This window comes from Rhinolophus hipposideros (genome assembly GCF_964194185.1).
Source record: "Rhinolophus hipposideros genome assembly, chromosome: 3".
In the NCBI taxonomy this organism is placed as follows: domain Eukaryota; kingdom Metazoa; phylum Chordata; class Mammalia; order Chiroptera; family Rhinolophidae; genus Rhinolophus; species Rhinolophus hipposideros.
In genome coordinates, this window is record NC_138049.1 from 101,480,318 (window position 1) to 101,502,126 (window position 21,809).

The following is a 21,809-nucleotide window of genomic DNA, read 5'->3' on the forward strand; positions in this document are numbered from 1 at the left end:
ATTTGGTATACATGGTCCAGAGGAGAAGACCCTGGATGTGACTCCAATGTCTAGAACCCAGACTGTTTCACTTATTACATGATGTGGGTGGGTCACTTAACCCCTCTGAGCATCATTGGGCAAACAGGTACGAGCATATTTGTTCTGCATCATTCATAGCAGTGTTTAACCTAAATAATTAAGTTACCTTTGCAGTGTGCTAGCCAGGAGTTTAATTTTGTATAATCCTCACAAAAATTTTATGAGGTATCTACTATTATTATTTCCATTTTACAGATGAGGAAACTGAGGCTCAGAGGTTAAGTGACTTGCCTAAGGTCACACAGTTGATGAGCAGCAGGGCCAGGTGCCACACTCTGAACCACTAAGCTCTAGTGCCTTTGTTTATGGCCCAGCTATAGACAGACACAGGAGAATGTGGTGGTAGTTATTATTATTTCCTAGGAACTAATCCCCCTCGGATAAGCTAAACATTCAGGTTACAGACTTGTGGACCTACAAAACCAAAATTTTGACTCCAAAGAAGCAGCATTTCAGGGTTTATTCCCTTTGGGGGAAAAATTCAGTCTAAACACTATACTATCAGTGGAAGAAACTCAGCTCAAACTAACTCAAAAAAGGGGACGTATTGGCCTCCGTCCTGGGAGGAGCAAGGGTAAAGCAACTGAGCTCCAAATATCCTCAGAACACACTCACCATTGGTCATAGCTGCTGCCTTCTTTCATATCCCACAGGAGCATCTCCTCATGGGAGCACAGCTATTAGCAGTTCTAAGGTCATATCCCAACAGCTCTACAACTAGAGCTGAAATGAGATTTCATTTCCCAGCTGGAGATTAAAAATCTCAGTGAAGAACTCCTAATGGCCCATCTCAGGTCATATGTCCTGCCATCTGAACCAATCACCATGGCCAGCAGCATGTGGTTCTGTGATTGGCTGCCCATCTTGGGTCTTATACCACCTATGTATGTGACCAGTGGGAGTGGGTCTATTAGCAGAAAAGGGGAATAGGAGGTGGAGATGGCAACACAGATATGGACTTTGGGGGAAACTCTGAAGCCAGTGGTCACTCCAATTTGTGTCCTCTCTAATTGGTGACCCCCAACCTTGGTTTCCTCTTCCTACTAATAAAAAGTCACCTAATGGGCTGCTGGTTTCACATTCCTGTCTCCTTCTTCAGAGGGGCTCAGGTGGTCTTCTATGTCGAGGGAGGGATGTGTCCTCTTCTGCAAGCCACTTCATTCACGGCTGTCAGCTTCCTTGTCTGCAATATGGCGGGTGGGGATTGAGCCTGTTGACTTTCCTTACAGAGCGGTGTGAGGACCCACAGAGCTAATAGATGCAAAAATTGCTCTCCGAAGAACAAAGTGCCATATTTACAAACGCAGGATGTTCTTATTGATTTATCTTCTTGCTCCTTTGTATTCCAAAAAGGGATTTGACGTAGTTCACCAAAATGCACACAATCTAATGGGATAAAAATAGATAAAGTGATAGAGCAAAGGAAAAGCAAGGGTAGAAAAATAAAAATAAAGCCAGGGAAAACGCTAGCATATGGAAATCTATGCCCAAAATTTCTGAACAAGTTCAGAACTGAGCTTTCTGATGAATAAAAAAGTGGGAAGCATGATCAGTTACAAAAGATCCTTTTAGCCGTAAAGTGAAAACACATCAGCATACCAGAAAAGGCCACATAGTCTAATGTCTAAGAGAAGTTTCTTTTCATCAAGAAGATACTATGGATATCAAAATATGAATATGTCTATCCAACAATAATTAGATCCCTGTGCTTTTTTTTTCACAATGTCATCTGGCATCCACTTCAGAGTTTCATGTAGATTCATGTCCCGACCCGCGGGACACTACACGAGGGACCCCGAAGCACCTAGAAGGGAGGAAAATGGGAGACACAAAGACTGGAGACAAGACAGGAGTTCTGATCAAGTCTCTCTTTATTGCAGCTCAATCAGGGGTTATATACATTCTTTTGCTGGGTGGAGGGGCATTAACATAAGAAGGGTTGCCGCAGGCTAAGCCATCGGGACACCCCTACAGAAATGTGGGTGTTATCTAAAGTAACTTCTTCTATCTCATGCTTCTCAGTTATGTGATGGTGCTTTACAGGCACCCGCCCCCTACAGATTCATCACCTATTTATGATTTGATTTCATTTAGCTAAAAACTAGATACCAGTTAAATAGCAAACAAAAGCATCCCTATCATCTCTTCTGCTTTCTTGTCTTTTTATGGTAAAATAAGATTGGCTGTAAGGAGTGCTACATGAGTTCCCCAGTGAAGTATGGGACAAAAAAGTTCAAACATTTTGGCTAAGCTGAAACATAAAAATCACTAAGACATAAAACTGATCCAAGCAGGCCATAAAGTCACTGCCTTTGCCTCAGAACTTGGGCTATAATCTGCTGTCCTGGAATAAAATTCAAACACAAATCAGCCTCCACTATATTTTGAACCACCTCGGAAATTCATTTCCTGCCTGAAATGTTTCTCACTGTGAATGATTCCACTCCCTCCCACACACCTGCTCTGAGAAGGTGCCCTCGGGGCAGCAGTGGCAGGTCAGGCAAACCCAGGATGGAACAAGGGAAAGAAGAATTGACTCAAGGCTCCATGACAAATAAGTCAGGGCTGTGGCCAGCCTGTACAGTGCTAGTTGGAAAGGGCGCCCCCTGTAGGCACAGGAAGCCCCTTGGGTTCCCACCTGGGGTACCCTCTCCCTGATTTTCACCTAATCCAATCTCATCTATTCTCCAGGACCCATAGCCTCGATAAACCTGCCCCCAATACCCACAGTATTCTCTTTTCTTCTGAGCTCCTAATTCATCAACAGTAAGTACCAGACAGCTGGCATTTAATTATATGATGTCTGAGGTTCACTATTTCATGTTGTCACTCTGTCTCTCTAACTAGATTGAAGATATCTTGAGAGTAATGATTGGTTCTTCTTTTATATGTCTACATTACAGCCAAAAAGGGTGCCTTATGTCTGGGTACTTTATAATAACAAGGTCATTAAAAACAGGATCCTAGGGTGTCTAAGCTGTCTAGTTCTCTCTCCTGTGCCCATTTCACAGACAAGGAAATTGAGAACCAAAAAGGAGGGTGCGAACAGTGCGAATCTGGCCTAGCCAGGAATGAACCCAGTTCTCCTGTCTGCAGTGCTCTATTTCCTTTAAACACTTTGCTCTAAAAGTCCCAAATAGACAGTTCAGAACCATAGCTTACTAGAGAACAAAGACAGACAGACAGACAGACAGCTGGCCCACAGTAATCCATCTGTGTGTGGGCAGAACTTCCAGCACAAAGCCCGGACAAGCTGCAGTAGGCTCAGCTAACAGTCCCCGTGGGAATCAAAGCTGGTCCTTGTATGTGCCAGGGGGATAAAAGGACCCCAGCGGGTTACCTGGGGCTCTTTCAGCTTCCCCAGCACCACCAGGTCAGCACTTTCTGTAATGTCTGGGCACATGAAACCCATGATTGACAGTCTCAGCAGGAAGGATGAATAAATGTGGAGAGGGAGTCTCCTCTCTAGAGAGAAACACTTGTGTATGTTGGAGGCTGTCTTTTGCAGTGAACTACGCACCCTTGATAGCAGGAACAACCCAAGTATTTGCCCCTAACTACAGATACTATACAATAGATAGAAATAGAAACCAATTATCAAAACAATAACCAAAAACACAAATGGCAACTAGTGGTAAGTGAAGCTCTATAATGAAAAACTTGCAGCATCAGTCCCAGTGAGTCTCTCCTGGTTACTCACAAGCCACAGCACTGACCACTTAGTTGTAATTCTCACAATGACTCTAAGCCTGACATGATCAGCTTGTTTTACGAACATGGAAACGGCATACTTAAGTACCTTGCCCCCAATCACACTGCTGCTAAGTGGCAGAGCTGGGAGTGGAGTCCAGGTCAGTCACACCCCAAAAGACCCCCCTGTCACTACAACTCACATAGGCTCTCATCCCAGCTCCATTTCAAGTATCGGTCCTATCATCAGACCATGGAACAAGGTTTGGTTTGGAAAATTGGAGGCTCTTCAGGGAGAAGGATGACAGCTTGCCCACTATTTCAGAGGATGGGGAAGAGAGACAGGGACTGACATGAAGCACACCCAGATATCCATAGCTTTCTCTTGGTGCCAAACAAATGCAGAAGGAACCACTTCTAAAAGAACACAGTGTTTTTCCTCCTTTTCTCACCTCCCCTGGGCCCATGCCTGTGATAATTGGGAAGCACAGTCTGGTTTTTCTGGGATTGGAACCAATGCTGTGAAGAGTGTGCTCCAACAATAAATGCTGTTGATTGACAGTTGATGGACAATGTTCTTGAATAAGTTTTTCCTGTGCTGGGTGTTAAGCTGAGAACTGCACCACACAATTGCTCAACAGCCTGCTTACTGTTCAGACAGAATTTACTACACTTTTCCTCTGTGGGCCTCAGTAAGGCAGCCAGGCGAGATGCTATCTCAGGTCCCCTCCAGCTCCATCATTCAATGACTCTATCAAGAAGAGAATACATATCTGAAAACATTTTTTCCCCACTGAGTCGGGGTTATTATTCACACTCAGAAACACAGGCTCCAACAGAGAGATAACTGGTCAGAAAATAAGGAGCTTTGATTCTAGTCTCAGACTCTTTGACCCAATAATTCCACTTGCGTGAATTTATCTGAAAGAATTCAGGACAGAGCTGTGTATGCACAGATGTTTGCTTTAGCATTATTTGGAGGTAGTGTCCAATAAAATAATGTCTAATACAAGAATGGGATATATTTACTTGGTGACATATACCGCTATCACAAATGATGATTTTAAAGATATGGGGAAATGTCTATGACAGTATTTTTCAAATTGCAGTTCAACATCCATTAATGAGTCATGAAATAAACTTAAAAGGTCTCCTGCAACCAACTCTTGTTTAATGAAATAGGCTAGAATAGAAATTATCACAGGTCGTAACTTCTCAGGAAACTTTAGTTTCAGTTATATGGGTAACTGTCCATGTTACATAATAACATTTTTTTTATCGTGGGGTCACAGTCAAAATATTCCGAAGTGCCTGGGTCTAGGATTACAACAGTATGAAACATCTGAGCGCAGTCTGGGTGGCTCAGGTAGTTGGAGCACCTGAGTTCGCCGGTTGGATTCCCACAGGGGCCCGTGAGCTGCGCCCTCTACAGGTAAGATTGTGAAAACGACTCTCCCTGGAGCTGGGCTGCGGTGAGCAGCCGTGGGGTCGGCGTGAGCCTCAGCGGCTGCTGTGTTGCTGCGGGGAACCGTGCGCTGCCAGGAGCTGCTGGTGGCCAGCGTGAGTGGCTGGCAGCCAGCGTGGGCCACCATGAGCTGCTGTGAGTGGAGGACCGACTGCCTCAGCCGGGGACAGAGCAAGCCTCTTACTGCCAGCATAGGCCAGGGAAGTGTGTCCTACACAACTAGACTGAGAAACAACAGCGTGAACGGAGTGGGAGTGGGGGCGGGGGGGAGGGGGGAGGTGGCAGAAGGGAAAAAAAAGAAAATGTCTGAGAGCAAGCCTGAAAGGGAATACAGAGAAACAAACACAGAAACAGTGTTAAACGTGGGAAGGTAAAGGATGCTGCTTTTCATTTGTTTTCTGTGATATTTGTAGTTGTTCTTACACTAAAACAGGAAAGATGAGTAAGAACACAAGACAAAGAGGAATAACAACAGGTCATTGTCAGGTCCCAAAAGGCTAAGGGACTCAAGGTGGGGCTTCCCGGAGCAGCAGGGATTTCAGAATGGGCCCTGAAGGTTGGACAGAATTTGAATGGGGCTTGCAGATAGGCCTCAAAGGGGGTAGGGTAGTCACTAAAAGGATGAAGGGCAAAGAAGATGGGGTAAAAAAAATGTCTCTCTCAGTGTTGTGAAGTGCCTTTGAATTAGAAAGGAAAGGGGCAGCTCTACCCCTGGGCGTAGCCATTGTTCTTCCCGGGGTCACCTAGTTATCTATCCTCTCCCCACCCCAGGCTGAGGCCTCACACTAGAAGATGCCCCTCATAAACATGGCTACGCCAAGTTGGCCACGCCCCTCAACAAGATGGCCGCCTCCAGGAGCCCCACCTCCTGCTGCCGTGAAGGCCAATGAGGGAGAAGCACGAGTATTTGCGCATGCGTGATGCCACCAATGGGCGCGTCCAATAATGACTGGGGGATCCCGGCAATTAACATGACTAAAAAGAAGCGGGAGAATCTGGGTGTCGCTCTAGAGGTGAGGGGAGCAGTGGGGGTGGGCTAATTGTTGCCTTCTCCCGGCCGCGTGGCAGTGTGTCGGGCCGGCTGCAGGTTGGAGTAGGGGCCAAAGTGAGGCATTAAGGGCGATGCGGGTTTGGGAGACGCGAGGGTTGGGAGAGGGCCGGATGGGGTACCTGGAGTTGTGGGGCACGATGGAGGAACCGAAGGTTGGAGATCCCGAGGGGGCGCCAGAGGTGGGAACCGGAGGTGAGGGGACCTCCAGAGGAGAAGAGACATGAAGGTGAACCGGAGCCCCAAAGAGGGCGGGACGCGGAAATAGGATGCCCTGAAGGGAGCCGTTAAATGAAAAGGACCCAAAAAGGGTGGGTACCCCAAAGGTGATGGAGCCCATACGGTTTAGTATATCACTAGTGGCTTAAATATCCTCTGAGATGGGAAAAGTTTCCTTTGGGGTACTGAAGCTTGTCGCTTGAAAATTACTTTGGGAACCTGTGGGAATTTGTGGAGAATTCTGAAATGGTGTTCCCAAAGAGCTTAAAAATAATTTGCTGCATATAGAAGGGAAAGAAAGTTGATGCATATTGAGCAACTGCTACTTCATTTGCATTTTCAGTTAATCCTCACTTCCATGTTTCCCCCAAAATAAACCTCATATTAAGGTTTGCTCCAAAAGACGTGTTAGGGCTTATGTTCAGGGGATGTCATCCTGAAAAATCATGCTCGGGCTTATTTTTACCAGTTAGGTCTTATTTTTCGGGGAAACACGGTATAAGCCTGTGAGGTTTTTACAGACGAGGAAACTGAGGTTTCAAGTAGAGAGCCCAGGTTGAAGCAGTGGAGGAGCTGAAAATCAAGCACAAGTGATTTGACTTCTAGTGCATCTTGTTTACCCTGTTACAGTTAGTTCCCTCAGACACCCTCCCAGGGGTTGCAAGAGAGAGATGGGGTAATAGTCTTTTTGAGCTTACTACCAGTCCAGTGGTTCTCAAACTTAAGAACACATTAAGGATCACTTGTAGAGCTTGTTACAAATGGAGAGTTGAATTCTCACCCACTCCGAGGAATTCAGTAGGATTTGGGTGTGCATTTTTAACAAAGAATTTGCACTTTCTAACAAGCTACATACACTCACGCTGATGCAGAAGGTTTTGAGAAATATTGGCCTACATTGTAGGAAAAAAACGTTGATGGAAATATGAATCTCTTAAAAGAGAATATAGATGGTAAAATGAGATGGCATTTATGTAGTGGGAAGAGAATATTCGTAGATGTTATAGTCTGTATTAGGACATGATAAGCTGCTATAACAGAAACCCCAAAAGTCAGTGGCTTCAAGAACAAGAAATTTTTTTTTTATTCTAATAGCTAGAGCAGGGATTGGCAGATATTGTCAGTAAAAGGGTCAGACAGTAAATATTTCAGGCTTTGTGGACTACTGTATGGTTTCTGTTGCAACTACAGTTGATCCTCATTATTCATGGAGTCTATATTTGTGAATTTACCTACTTGCTAAAATGTATTTGTAACCCCAAAATCAGTACTCACAAATAGTACTTGTGTGCTAATTCATTACAAACTCAAAGTGGTGAAAAATTTTAGTCACCTGAGGCTCACGCATCCAGCTAAGGTTGAACAAGGCAGTGCTCTGCCTTCTTATTTCAGTTCTTATATGGTAAACAAGTGTCATTTTTGTGATCTATTCAATGCCACATTTTTTTGCAATTTTGTGCTTTTTGTTGGTGATTTTGCTGTTTAAAATGGTCCTCAAGAGTACTGCTATAGAGTTTTCCAAAGTGCTGTCTGGATTTCCAAAGAGCAAGAAGGCTGTATATGCCTTACAGAGAAGATATGTATGTTAAACTTGCTCAGGCCTGCGTTACAGTGCTGTTGGCTGCAAGTTCAATGTTAATGAATCAAGAATATATATTAAATTAGTTCTCTTTAAATACAAACATACAAAACAAGGTGTTATGTTGATCACTTGATAATAATGTTGTATAGAGCTCACAGGAACTTAACCTGATTCAATATTTGCTAATTCATGGTTGGTGGCAACTTTGTAGAACATAAGTACCACAAATAACGAGACTTAACTATACTTAGATAGGCTGTCTTAGCACAAAAGCAGCCATTGACAGTGGGTAAATTAACGAGTGTGTCTGTGTTCCAATAAAACTTTATTTACAAAACGGGATGGACCGAATGTGGCCCACAGGCCATAGTTTGCCAATCCCTGGTCTAGAGTACCCAGGACAGTAGTGGTTCTGCCATATTCCTTCCATCGGTGGCTCTGCCTTCCTAGGGGACCTTGTTGTCACCTCATGAATGAAACTAGGCTAGACCCCATTGATGTGTCCACTGGCAAGGGAAAAGAGAGAAGAGGGGGAGCACACCCACTGTCTTAAGAGTCCTGGGCTCGAAGTGCCCACTTTCCATTGGCCAAGATGGGAAGCCTCTCCTCACTGCAGCGGGTGGCTGGGAAATGCATTCAGTTAGCTAGGAGACCACATGCCCAACTACAGCTCCATTGCTATGGAAGAAGGAGCTAGTGTGTTTTAGTGGATTGCAATTTACCTCACAATGCGGTTTTGAGGATTAAATGAGACCATATATATATATATATATATATAGTGTCTAGCCTGTGCCTGGCATGGTGAATAATCAACAAACAGTGCTTGTTCTTATTAGCAGCCGTTGTAATTCTTTTGCATCTTTCTGTCGTGGCTAAGTCAACCCCCTCGTTTGGACTTTAGTTTCCCCATCTGTAACATGAAGGACTTGAATATCACCAGGGGTTACAGACTCACTGACTATGGTCCAAATACAGACCACAGATGTCTTGTTTGGCTGACACGGGATTTAAAAGTCTTTTGAATTTGGTGGGCCCTGCTCCTAATGCCTGGTCACATTTGCCATTTGTTTTTAAACCTCTCAGTACCAATATAGATGTTTACATTTGCCATCTTGATCTCTCAGGTTACTTTTTGCTTGGTTATTCTGAGATTTGAGATCTGTAACTGCACCTTAAAAAAGCTTGGCATCTGAGTATTGAATGTTCACGGATGCTCAGTAGCAGTAGATACTGTCCTCATTAAAAGTGTGCTTAGAGCCAATGAAGTGGTGATTTAATCAAAAATGTTTGTTAATCTGACGAGTACAATAAAACCCCCACAAGTGAGTGATCTCAGCACCTGCAAACAGTCTCCACTTGTTGTAATGAAGCAATTACTGAGCAGGCTGCATTTAGCCTTATCCCGAGGGCTGGCTCCGGCCAGCTGTACCGGGCAGTCACCTCCCTGGACCACCAAGGCAACTCCCAGCTTCCCCCACTCGTGGCTCCTCCTAAGGCCTTTTTATCCGAGTCATTTGCTACCTTGTGAGATCTCAGAGTTAGAAAAAACTGGCTCTGAGTTTTAGCTTCTGAGAGTAAATTCTGAAAAGCAAGAGAGAATTATAACTCAGATGAGAAATCACCAGCTCTGGTACTGATTTTAATGTGGAGGAGGAGGGGGAGGTTGTATTTCAGTCTAAACTGATAGGAGGATTCTGGCTGAGGGAAGGCTTGCATTTCAGTCTAAAGTGATAGGATTTGGGCTGATGGAAAACCGAGCTATGTTTTTTTAATCTCTGATAGTAATGAGCTGTTACTTGGTCATTGTGCTTTTCTTTCGAAGCTGGACTGTTCAACTTGATGTCTTTAGATGTTTCAACAGCCAATTGTCTTATGTTAACAGATGTGCAGTGTCTTAGCTAATATCTTAAAGGGGGTACTTGGTTGGATCTGTTTCCTAGTAGAAAAATCTATCAGTTTGGAAAGCTTTTGGCTACAGGTTACAGTAGACTGACCTCAGTGACCTAAGTAAATAGGAGTATACTTTTCCCCGCGTAACGAGAAATTTGGAGCTTGGTGGCTACTGGCATGGGTTCAAAAATTCAGCTATGTCAGAGCTGGTATTTCTGCATTCTTTTAGGCGCTTCCTCTTAGTGACAAGATAGCTGCCATAATTCCAGCCATCACATCCAACTCTAAGTGAGGAAGAAGGAGAAAGAAACTCCAACACTCTTTGTCTCTTTTCTAAGCAAAGCATAAGCCCTCCCAGGAGTCTCCCAGCTGACTTTTGGAACATCTCATTGGCCAGAACTGGGTCATGACTTCCCCTCGCTGTAAAGAGGCTGGGAAAGCATCTGCTGAGCTTTTCTAACTTCTCTAGTGGAGGCAGGCAAAGGAGGAGGGGTTGGGAATCATTGTGTTAGCCAACTAATAGTATATGCTATAGGGAATACAGATTAATGGAATCCTAAAATTCCATTTAAAATTCACTGGAATCCTTACCAGAAAAAGAGGCCGGGATCAGTGATGATTGCAGAGAGGTGGTAGGTTGAGAGGAGAAAATGACCTAGACGATGAGCATCAAGAGGGAAGGAACCTTGACACTGGTAATTATTTGTTTACTGTCAGCCCCTGCTGTAAGCTCCCTGAGGAGAGTGAGGGGCAGAAGCAGTAAGTGTGGATGAAGATGGTGTCCGTTCTGGATCAAACTGTGCACGAAGCTGAGGGGAGCCTACCAATTTCCTGAGACAAGGGATAGAAGCAGCTTTAGTGGACTGTCAATAAATATTTCCTGAAATGGCTTGCGTGGCTGGAGGAGGCACTTGAACCCCCATCTCTGACATGTGGGCCTGGTCGAGTGGTTTGCAGGTCAGAGGTTAGGCCACGGTGGAGCAGGTGGTTGGATGGTGCCTCGATGGGGAGCCGCCCGGCCAGGGGCTGGGAGGGCTCCCAGCATGTGGACACTGTTCAAGGGCCGCTGACCATTAAATGAGCCTCACCTGCTGCCAGGCGCAAGCGACAGGTCGCCAGTGGGCAGGTGGTTTCTCTCGGCAGCCTGGGTCTGGCTCTGCTCCACTTGCTGGGGGTCAGGAGACTAAAACCTCATTACCTAACACGGCTGGATGTCAGCATGTGTGGAGTGGCTGTTTGCCAGCATCTTAATTAATGGATTCATAAGGCACGGGGTGGCTGCCAGTTCTTGAAAAATGCTTTGAGCCTTTCAGCAATGAAGAAGCTTTTGCTAATTTATCAAAAAATATATATTGAGGGAAAGAAGAGAAAACAAACCTCAAACAGCGTTGTGGCCAGGGACAGACGAAGGCTTCGGGCCAGAACTGACGTGGCCGTCCTTGCAGAGATCCTCTGGTTGTCTCCGAGCTGGCGGGGGCTTCCGCTGGCAGGGGGCCCTCTGGTTCCTGACCCTGGGCAGGGGGTGACTCTCCCGAAAAATGACAAGTTCCTTGGCCCTCTGCTTTTCCTGAAAATTATTCATTGGATGAAATCTGGGAAGAATTACTGTCTTCATCTGCTCAGCCTGGGAGAGAGAGGAACTTGTCACAGGGCCTGGTGATTTGGGGAGCCCCAGGCGAAGGGTTTTCTGTCCTCTCAGAGCCCTAGGAGCCTCCTCCATAGAAAAACACCCCGTAAGCAGTGTCAGGGTAATCAGCCCTTTGGAGTTTGACGTTGGTCACTTGAAAAATTGAGGCCCATGACCCCCATGTGACTTGGCTGTGTGGCCTGAAGGCCCCAGATGGAAAGCCCAGCGCTCGTGCCAGAGACCATCTGGGCAGGCGTTCTGGCTTCGTTACCCATTATAACAAACATCCCGAGGCCTCCCCGACATGTGCACATGAGTGGATTTCCAGAAATCCAGTTCCCAGGCTGCTGGGGCTGGAGATGAAACAGCTGACACCACTCTCGGGCTGTGAATTAGCCAGTGAAAAGAAAGGCTTTGATACCCATTGGGGAAAGAAGGGCTTATCAGGCCCACTAGCCCACCTTTTTCCTTCTCAAAACTGGGTCTGTTTTGTGTGAATTTTGGAAGGTGCATTGGCAAGTTGAAGCGATTCGGGGGAGGAGGTCTGGGATGTTTGTGAAGCTGGGAGTTGGAGGGTAATTGCCTTCAATGTGAGGACAGATGCTCGGCTCCTGTCAGTCTCCACGCAAACAGATTTCAATCCGGTTCTTCCCTCAGAGAGTATCCGTCATGTGGACAGAGACCAAGAGGAGCCCGTGTACAAGATTATTCAGAGTACAGGATCTGTTGGAGCTCAGATGGACTTCGCCCGGGATGGGGAATGACTGTCCCACAGAACCCTTCTTTGTCATGAATGTTTTCATGAGGGATTTTTAAAGAGCCTGAAGTGGTAGAAAGGGCATATGCCCTGAAGTAGAAAAACCCAGATTCAGACCCCACTTCTGCCATTACCCAGTGGCACAACTGTGGGCAGGTTGCTTCAAATCTCCACGCCCGGAGTTTGTTCCTCTAAAACAGGGCAGTCCCTTCCTCGTAGAGTGGTCGCAGACCTTGGGTAGCGTACACAGAGCCGCCCACAGGCTGCCTACCCCAGCGGGTGAGTGGCGGTTGCGCCCAGGAGCTGAGAGGCTCAGGGCTGGTGGCTCCCTCTGTCCCTGTGGGCTGGAGCTGACACCATGGACTCGGGCTGCACAGCCCCCTGGACTGGCTGTGTGAGCCCGGACAAAGAACGTCACCTCCAGGGCCCGAGTTCCTCATCTGCAGGTACTAACACTGCTTCTCACTTACAAGGTTACTGAGAGCATCCGAGAGGGCAAACGGGTGACGCCCAGCCGTGCCTGACACGCGGTGAGCGCCACGCTGCAGACGTGGCTGCCGTCGCGACTGGTTATTCTTACATGCACCTTCGGCTTCCATGAGGCTGCTTTGACTCATGCTGTGCCATCCAGACACGCGACACTCATGATTTGCGTTGGGCTCAGGTACCCTGTGTTCTTCATTAGGTCTCGGTGCCCAACAAGGGCCTGGCCAGGCAGGTGCAGGATTCCCCCGTGGGCATATCCTGCACCTGACTCCCGAGGTTAACTCGTTCCCTGCCACTTCTGTCACTCGCCAGCCAGAAGCTCCTAAGAGCAAGGTCGACAAGACTGGAAATGTCCTAAACTAGAATGCACAGTGGCCTGCGTGGCCCACTGCCAAGCCCTGAGGGTGCCTTCTGCCCTTTCCCAGAAGAAAGTCTGGCTCTAGGCAGCAGCTCCTTCAGCAGTGGGCAGAGAGCCGCCTCCCAGGCTGTCAAGATGCTCGTGGGAGCACCATTCAGCCACCTTCATAGGGGAGCGTCAGCCTGTGGCTTCTCGTCGGCAGAATAAAAGCTGCCCGTGAAGCCGTGGCAGCCACCAGGCCTGGAGCTGGTCCCGGGGGCCTGACCTGACCGGTGTTCTGGGCAGTTTGCGTGAGCTGGCTCTCACGTTCCTTGCCCCCAAAGAGGTCTCATTCGGGGCTTTGATTCCAGGAGGCTCCACACTCCTGAAAAGATGCCTCTTGGGGGTTTCAGACAAATTTTACAGTTTCTCTTTACACAGTGGTTTTATGGCATATGGGACCCCAGGGAGATTTCCCTAAAGCTGAGAATAAGGCGTTACTCCCCAAGTCAGATGGCAGAGGGGTTTCGCTTAGCCGGCTCGGGGCAGCGTGGAGCACACAGCACTCAGCTGCATCTGAGGGGAGCGCCTGCCCCCAGTGACTGCAGATGAAGCGACGGCCCCACTTGGCTGGAGTCAGGGCCCACGCTGACCTTGACTGTTGGGCTGACTTCAGATCTTGGCATTCTGCAGGAAGCATCCTACCTCTGTGGAGAATTCTACCTCCTTCTCGACCCAGCCTGCTCCTCTGCCCACTCTCAGCCACCCACAGGCTCTGAGTCCCCAGTCTGTGCTTGGATCAGGAAGGCAGCGGTTCTCCCCTGGCGGTGGGGGAATACGTGTGGCCTTTCCTGTTACAGTGCAGACTCCCTGGACCTTCACCTCCCTCCCACTTCCCCCTCCTCTCTCCTCCTCCCTTCTTCCCTCATGGCATCTGCTCAGACCAGCGGACCCCTGGGCAGGTTTCAGCTACTGCTGGTCTCAGGGTCAAATTACAGACTTCACCCCCAGGACACCTGCACACTCACCACCTCCAGTGTGTCTCCAAAAATAAGACCTCGCTGGACAATCAGCTCTAATGCATCTTTTGGAGCAAAAAGTAATGTAAGACCGAGTCTTATATAATATTACATTAAATTATAATAAGACCGGGTCTTACTTTACTGTAATATAAGACTGGGTCTTATATAATATAATATAATGAATATAATATAATACCAGGTCTTACATTAATTTTTGCTCCAAAAGACGCATTAGAGCTGACTGGCTGGGTCTTATTTTCAGGGAAACACGGTATATGTCTCAGTCCCCTGACCGGCTTGCACACAGGTTTACACAGCACCTACCAGGCCCCCGGCACTGTGTGAGGTGCCAGAAGGCACAGTTTGCTAACTTGAAGGGAGCTGACCCCACGGCCTTTTTACTTCCTCGGCTCCTGCGTTGCACCTGCTGACTGTCATCTCGATACTTAGATGTTGTTCACTTTCCCTGTATGAAAACGAACACTTGGTCTTCTGAATAGAAACATAATGCATGCTCACTTACTTCTTAATGTTATTGTCCATCGGGGGATCAGCTCTCTGCCCCCCACACTGAGTGAGAGCCCTGTCTCAGTCCCCACATTGCCTGTGAGAGTCACAGCCAGCTACCCACACAGCTGCAGGAAAATCCCAGCACTGGAATCAGTCTTGGGCCCGCACGCTCTTCCTGCCAGTTGGCCTGCTATCCAGCGTGTCGGGCAGGAGTCCTGGGTGTAACCTCTCCCCACTGGAGTTGGTCAGATCTCTGTCGTGGGGCCTCTTTCTGCCTTAGTCCTGGAACTTGGCATTCCAGCTCCCAGCGTATGAGATGCCAGTCTTCATAAAGCCATGGTGCGGGTGAACCTGGGCTCCACCAGTGTCCACATTCAGTGTCTCCCTAGATGCCCACTGGTGCGCAGACCACACCTGAGTCTGTTCTGTCCCTTAGGCCCTGCTCTAGGCCTGTCATCCCTGGGTTCCACCAGCCCCAGCCTCTCCAACTTGGCGCTGGCTCCAGAGCCCCACCCCAGCCAGCTTCATCCCCAGGCCAGTCCTGAGGTTCCCAGCATGCCGTGCCGAGCCAGCTAGATGGGCTGGCCTGTAGAGGCATTGCTCTGCACACCCCCACCCGTGCTGAACCCCTCCTCTGACTCATAAGATGGCCGTCTCTAAGCCAGAGGGGCTCCCTTTCCTACTACTACCAGCCAGTGACCAGTGGAGATTTCTCTGTGTCACACACCCCACTTCTAGCTCCATCTCTTACTCTTGCCACAAATTAACTTTTTATTCCCCAAAGAGCCAGTGGAAAACATTCTCTGATGATAATGACACAAACACTGGATTCCTGCCATGTGTGTTAGGGATCTTACATGTGTCACCTCATATCCTCACAACAACTCTTTGAAATATGAAACATTGTCTTTGTTTTACATGAGTAAACTGAGGCACCTGATTACAGCCCTCACTCCTTACTACCACACTTTTCAGGAGCCACAATTTCAGGCTTCTAGGCACTTGGGCTTCCAACAGCTTGTCCAAGAAGATGCTTCTAGAATCTTCTTGACATTTGTCTTATTCTGTTCCTAACCCGCGTGTCTTCTCTCCCGGTCCTGGCTATCTTGTCCTCTGTTGCCTTCAGCGTGGTGTGAGAGAAAGCTAACTGAGGACTCTAGATTTGCACTGGGGAATGGCAAAGTGCATAATCCATGTGCGTGCCATTGAGAGCTGACTGACCGTATAACTCGGGGCTTCCTGTAAGGCCCACTTTCTGGGTCTTCTCCCCCATTTCTGGGTCCACCTTGCCAGCTCTGCTCTGTAGCCACCACTCCTGACCCGTCACAACTAAAAGATGCATCCTGACCCTCCCTTCCTGGCTTCTCTAATCGGGAAGTCACCCAGAATCTTTGTACCCATTGTAGCTGCTGAAGAGCCAGCTTCTGCTTCAGCAAATGCTGCCCGGTGTTTGCCTACCAGCGGAGTCACCCTCTGAGGATGGGTGTGTGGCCTTCTGAAGAGCCCCTGACAGCCTCAGCCTCCCCTCACTCAGCCCACATCAAGCAGCTGGGTTATAAAGGGGAACTTGCTATTTAGAAGGGAATCGGAGAGAGCTGTCAGCAGGACATAAATATTCATAGAGGGAGGTTAGAACTTGAGTCCTTAAAACCTTGATTTGTGTTCGTCTGTTTATGCCTCATTAAAAAGTGGTAAATGAAAGTGGGGATATTCTCTGGAACTGCAGATAAATTGGGCTTGTTCAGAGATAGGCCTCTAACTGCCAGCTCCGCAGGCCCAGCCCAGAGCACAACGGCAGATTGGCTTGGCCACTTGTAGTTTGCCAACCTCAATTTAAACATGTAGCTTAGCATGAGTCCTGGCCTCGCTCCAGGCCAGTTACTGCTTGTGTGGGCACCTGGTAACCTTCTAGGGGTGTTTTAGGCTGCAAGTCCCCAACCTTTCTCTTTCCCAGAATGACATGCAAACCAGGATCTGGCCCAAGGGTGGCAGGGAGAAATGTAACCTCAGACTAATACTTGGATTAGGTAATCTACAAAGCACATATCTATGTGCAAGTATAATTGCTTCTTCTAACTTCTTCCAGCTTCTATGGGTACGAGGGGAGGGTTTCAGAGATCATTGCTACGTGAGGCCTAAATACATCCCAGCCCCGCAGCCCCAACCATGCCCAGCCCTACTCCACAAACACAAAGGTGGCAGCAGGCCAGACCTTGTGGCCACAGAGGAGACAGTTGGCTACCATGCCTTCTGGAACAGGCGCTACAAAGTCAGGCACCCTTAGGGGCCAGGCAGTCACCTATGCATGTGGAATGGGCCAGTTTGGGCCAGACTTGCCCCTGGGCTGCAGGTTTACACCATCTGCCCCAGGGGCTCGCAGTTTGGGAAGATGAGGTCTGGGCACACAGTTGGGACAATTGTGCACTCAGTCTCATGAATTTGCCAGGGGAGGAGGCAGCACCCCTCCAGCCAAGGCCTCATGGAGGAGGTAGAGCTTCAAGAATTAAACCTTGTTATAATTTTATATATATGTATATATGTATATATGTATATATATGTATGTATATACTTACAAGAGGCGGAGTACAGCATTGGGAGTGGAGACAGTGGAAATGTGATGGCTCCGTGCGATGTCAGAGAGATAGTGGGTGGGGGGAGGGGGTCCACAGTGTGAGGGATATAAATGATAAACATCTAAGTATACTTTGTCTTGTGCACCTGAAACTAATAAAAAAAAAAGAATTAAACCTTGTTTGGGATCCACATGGAATTTGGTGTCCTGATTATGGTTTCTACACCATGGAATGAAAACCGCAAATCTCGGGGACCTGAGGGGCTGGGCTGTGTGTGTTGGGGGTGCTGCTGTGAAGGGTGGGCCCCATGGTGGCCGGAAGTACCTGCTGCTCTCTGCTCCGGCTCCTTGGCTCCTCCCCATCGCATCTGGCTGTTGCTGTCCCCTGAGCCTGGCTCCCCAGCTCATTTCCCTACAGTGCCTGTTCTAGGGCGGCCTCTGGCCTCCCCAAGCACAGGCCCCATCTCCTGGCGGGGACTGTTTCCCAGGACAGCCCTCCCTTTGGTGCCCATTAGCAGAGAAATGGCACAATTAACTAAGTGATTTAAGTCAAGGCTCTGCAGTTGCTCCCTCCCACAGGGCCCTGCTTGTGGAGCTGGAGTTGGCAGCAGGTTGGACTGCAGGGAAGAGGGTAGATGGCGTACCTTCTGTGCCGGGCACTGCGATGAGGGGAAGTGGCTGGGATGGGCGATGGCTGGGCAGAGGGCCCAGAGACCGCGGGTGCAGCTCTGACACTGGGACTCTGGGACTCATACTTGCGATCGATCGCTGACTACCGTCTCTGCAGGGGCCACTCCAGAGGGGTTGGAGCAGAGAACCGGCTGAGACCAATACGGAGAGGGGTGTTCCACTCTGACTCCTCAGAGAAGTCATTCCGTTTGGGGGGCCCCCGCTCTCCCATTTGTGAAATAGAGGTCATATGGCTGTTCCTCCCAGAAGGGTGGTGATAATGAGTTAAGTCAGATGGAAAATGGAGCATTACGGGGACCCCAGGTACTATTCAGTCTGCTGTGAGAGACGCAGGGCCCTGTGCACCTTCCCACCCACCGCAATCTAGGCTCCTGCCAGCAGGGCACTGGTGCAAGAGCAGGCTGGCCCCAGAGAGGTGGCCAGTTAGAGTCAGAGGGGCACAGATGAACCTTCAAAGCCACATGCATCATACCAGGACCCAGGCCTGGACGATCCAGTCCAGGATTTTATAAAACATTTTCCCACAACTCAAATTATTTCCCTAAGAACACATCTCTGAAACTATAATCAAATGGGAAAACTGAAACCTTTGGCAACCAACCTCTCAGAAGCTTTGCTATTTTGCCGCATAAGTTAAAACTACCTTGATGATGGGCAGTGTTTTTGCACAAGAACCATCAGAAATAGAAGTGGCTTTGAGCTGCATTTTTTACACTCAGTACTTTTTATTGATTCTCATGGAAAAATGTATATTCTTATGACTGAGACTATTTTAAGATGAAGTGTGTCAGTGGGAAAAATACCTCTGCTTCTTGAGCCCTAGTGTCTCATCGCCCATCCCTCATGTGTGAGGTGCTTTGAAAGGCAGGGCCTTTTTGAACCATCCCATTTCATTCATTCTAGGACACGCCTGTGTGGCAGGCGCCTGCTGGCTGCTCCTGTCTGGGGCCCCACTGGGGCATGTGCTGGGGAGACAGTGACTGAGGGGCTGCCCCCAGTCGGTGCTTTGGCCCAGAGGGTCATGGCAGCTGTGAGACCCTGAGCAACACTCCCAGCCATTTCCAGTGTGGCTCACGCTGCACCACGCGGGAGGTAGAGGACAGCAAAACAGAGATATTGGGGGTTGGATGGGGGGGGCTGTCCGACTCCTAGAGGCTTCCTTCCCCCACCCTTGAATCCCAACTATTTTGAAAGTTGACAAGATCTGCCACCCATCTTCATCTGCTGGTGTGTGGTGTGTTTCAGATCGATGGGCTGGAGGAGAAGTTATCACAGTGCCGGAGGGACCTGGAGGCTGTGAACGCCAGGCTGTACGGGGCAGAGCTGAGCCCAGAGGCCAGGTAATGCTCCTGCCCCCCACCACCCCCAGCCCCTCCCATCAATCCTGGGCCCTGGCCTGAGCTTCCATTCCCCCCTCCACCCGCCATCAGACACCTGGGCCCTGTCCCCCTTGTCCAACCTGCCCTGGTGTGGCAGCTGCCCCTCAGGAGAGAAGGAAAAGGGCTGGAGCCATACAACTCCTTCCCCCTTCACAGGAGGACTCTGGAGAAGGAGAAAAACAGCCTGATGAACAAAGCCTCCAACTATGGTAAGCAAGTTCCCTCTGCTACCAGCGCCCCCTCCAGCCCCAGCCCACCCAGGGAGCCCACGTGACAGGGATCAAGGAGTTTCTTCAGGGGGAGTCAGCTGCCAGGAGGTTGCAGGGACCCACCGCAGGCCCAGCAGCCTGGAATAGCAGGCTCGTGCCTTTGTTCCAAGGAAGGAGAGGGAAGGAGAGGGCTGTGCGTCTGTTGTTTCTCTGAGGGATAAAGGGGTACAGCTGCAGCCAGGTCCGGATTCTCACATCCACCCGGACTTGGGAGGTCTACCCTCCCTGCCCCCTCCTCCCAGGAAACCCTGTGTGGGAGTGGGGGCTGTGGGGGCCAGGGTGAAGAAGGAGGAACCTCTCAGTTGGGCCCATGAAGGGCTACTGGGGGTGGAGCAAGGCTGCCACCTTCTGGGCACTGCGGGTAGAGCCAGGCAGAGCGCAGAGCTAGAGGGCAGCTCTGGGCCCATCCCCACCCGCACCCCACCCCCACTGGCCTGCCAGAAAGATGCTCTGTGGAGGCTCCTCAGACTTATCTGTTCTATTCTCCCTGAGGGGCCAAACCTGGCCAGGAACCAGCCCCAGAACTGTCCACAGGGCAGGGAACCTTCTAGAGGGACCATTTTGAAACAACACTAAGCACAGTGCATGTGCGCACACACATTCCCCTGCCTGGCCCAGGGCTGGTTTGCAGGTATGTCCCTGCTCCCTCACGCGCAGGACCGGACATCAGCTCCCCCTCAAGCCTAGCAGTTGGCACAGTCGCAGCTTCATCCCTCACTTGAGCCCTCAGCGTACCCCTACGTGCGCATCTCTAGGGGATGAATGGAAGGTGTGGCTGTAGAACTGCAGGACTGGCTTCCTCTAGCGGTGAGCCCATCCACCTTGTGACAAACGGCCTCTCGGCAGCGCCAGTTCCTGCTTCGCTGGGCATCCAGCAGAGAGCGGGACTGGAAGCCCTGGTGGCGCGGTCCCACCCTGTACCTCCTCGGGTCAGGCCCAAGGTGGCCCCAGCTGCCCTGAGTTTCTAGTTGGCCAGACAGGACCCCAGGTGGGTGAGCGCCACGGAGCCTCCCCAGGACAAGCCGGACGACTCACCTGGTAATGCCAGGCCACCACCTAGCGCGGCTTTCACGTGTGGCCTTGTGGGTGACCCCCTCACACATTCCATCCTCAACTTCAACTGCAGTTGAAGAGAAATGGTGGAGCAGCATTGAGTGTTGGGGCTTTTCTGGGCTGGGATCCGTAGCCAAAAGGCTGTGAGGATGTGGGCAGGTCGAGGACAGTCGTTTTTGTGGCTGAGGAAGTAGCTGGGAAGGAACCCGTGCGCGCAGCGGTGTGGACCCGTCTGTGAGAGGCAGGGGCACATGAGTAGCAGATGGGCCCAAACCACCTGCCCAACACCGTTTCCTCCTAGAGAAGGAGCTCAGGCTGCTTCGGCAAGAGAACCGGAAGAACATGCTGCTCTCGGTGGCCATCTTCATCCTCCTGACCCTCATCTACGCCTGCTGGACCATGTGACCTGAGGATTTCCGGTCAGCGCAGGCTTCCCCTCAGCGACCTGCTCACAGCCGAGCAGCCCTTCAAGCCTCAGGAGGACCACGTACAGGGGCATCTCCCCAACCCAGACACGAGCAGGGCTTCCTGTGGGCCCAGGCCCTGCTGCCTCCCAATCCTGCTGTGGGGCCCGGGTCTCAGGACTTGGTGCTGGCTCCTCCCTTAGCCCAAGGGACCCGCAATAAAGAAACCCATGCTCTGTCTGCTGAGTAAATGTCAGGGTGGTCTGACTGCAGCTGGGGGGTGGCGGGGGCGGCACTCAGGAATCAAGGAAGAAGAGACATTCAAGGGGAAGCTCGTGGCTTAGATCTCAAACGGAGAAGGGGGTGCTGTGAAGGTGAGCCCCAGCTTACGTGGGGGGTGAGGCCACAGGAAGCACTCAGTCAGAACTAAGCTGGGAGCCATTTCCAGGGTTGGGCATCGCTGGAGACGCTGCTATTGTGCCACGTGCCCACCCCGCCACCAAACAGTCTTGCCCTCCCGTCAGTGCCCCTGCCTGTGTGGTAGAAAAATGCAGCCTGTGCAGCGAAGGGCAACTTGGGGACTTGAAGTGGTCGCATGGCAGTCCCACGGGAGCAGGGAGTTAATCCATCTTCAAGAGGCAGGCAAGGCTGGTGAGGCCTGGCGGAGTGGGCAGCACAAGCCATGGTAATGACCAGACAGACTTATGGTGACAGTGGCCAGTAAATCA

At 49.8% G+C, this 21,809-nt stretch overlaps 1 protein-coding gene across 2 annotated transcripts; it reads left to right on the plus strand.

Moving 5' to 3' along the window:
• Positions 1–5,097: 5,097 nt before the first annotated feature.
• CCDC167 (coiled-coil domain containing 167) lies at positions 5,098–21,328 on the plus strand. Of its 2 annotated transcripts, none has more exons than XM_081044987.1 (4): positions 5,098–5,203; positions 19,222–19,316; positions 19,512–19,564; positions 20,979–21,216. In XM_081044987.1, the coding sequence occupies exons 1-4, from the start codon at positions 5,105–5,107 to the stop codon at positions 21,080–21,082; spliced, it is 351 nt and encodes a 116-aa protein (XP_080901113.1). In that variant the 5' UTR covers positions 5,098–5,104; the 3' UTR covers positions 21,083–21,216. The 2 variants fall into 2 exon arrangements, with proteins under 2 accessions (XP_080901113.1, XP_080901114.1); XM_081044988.1 differs by lacking the exon at positions 5,098–5,203 and adding an exon at positions 6,156–6,249 and having other exon boundaries at positions 20,979–21,328.
• The last annotated feature ends 481 nt before the right edge of the window (positions 21,329–21,809 follow it).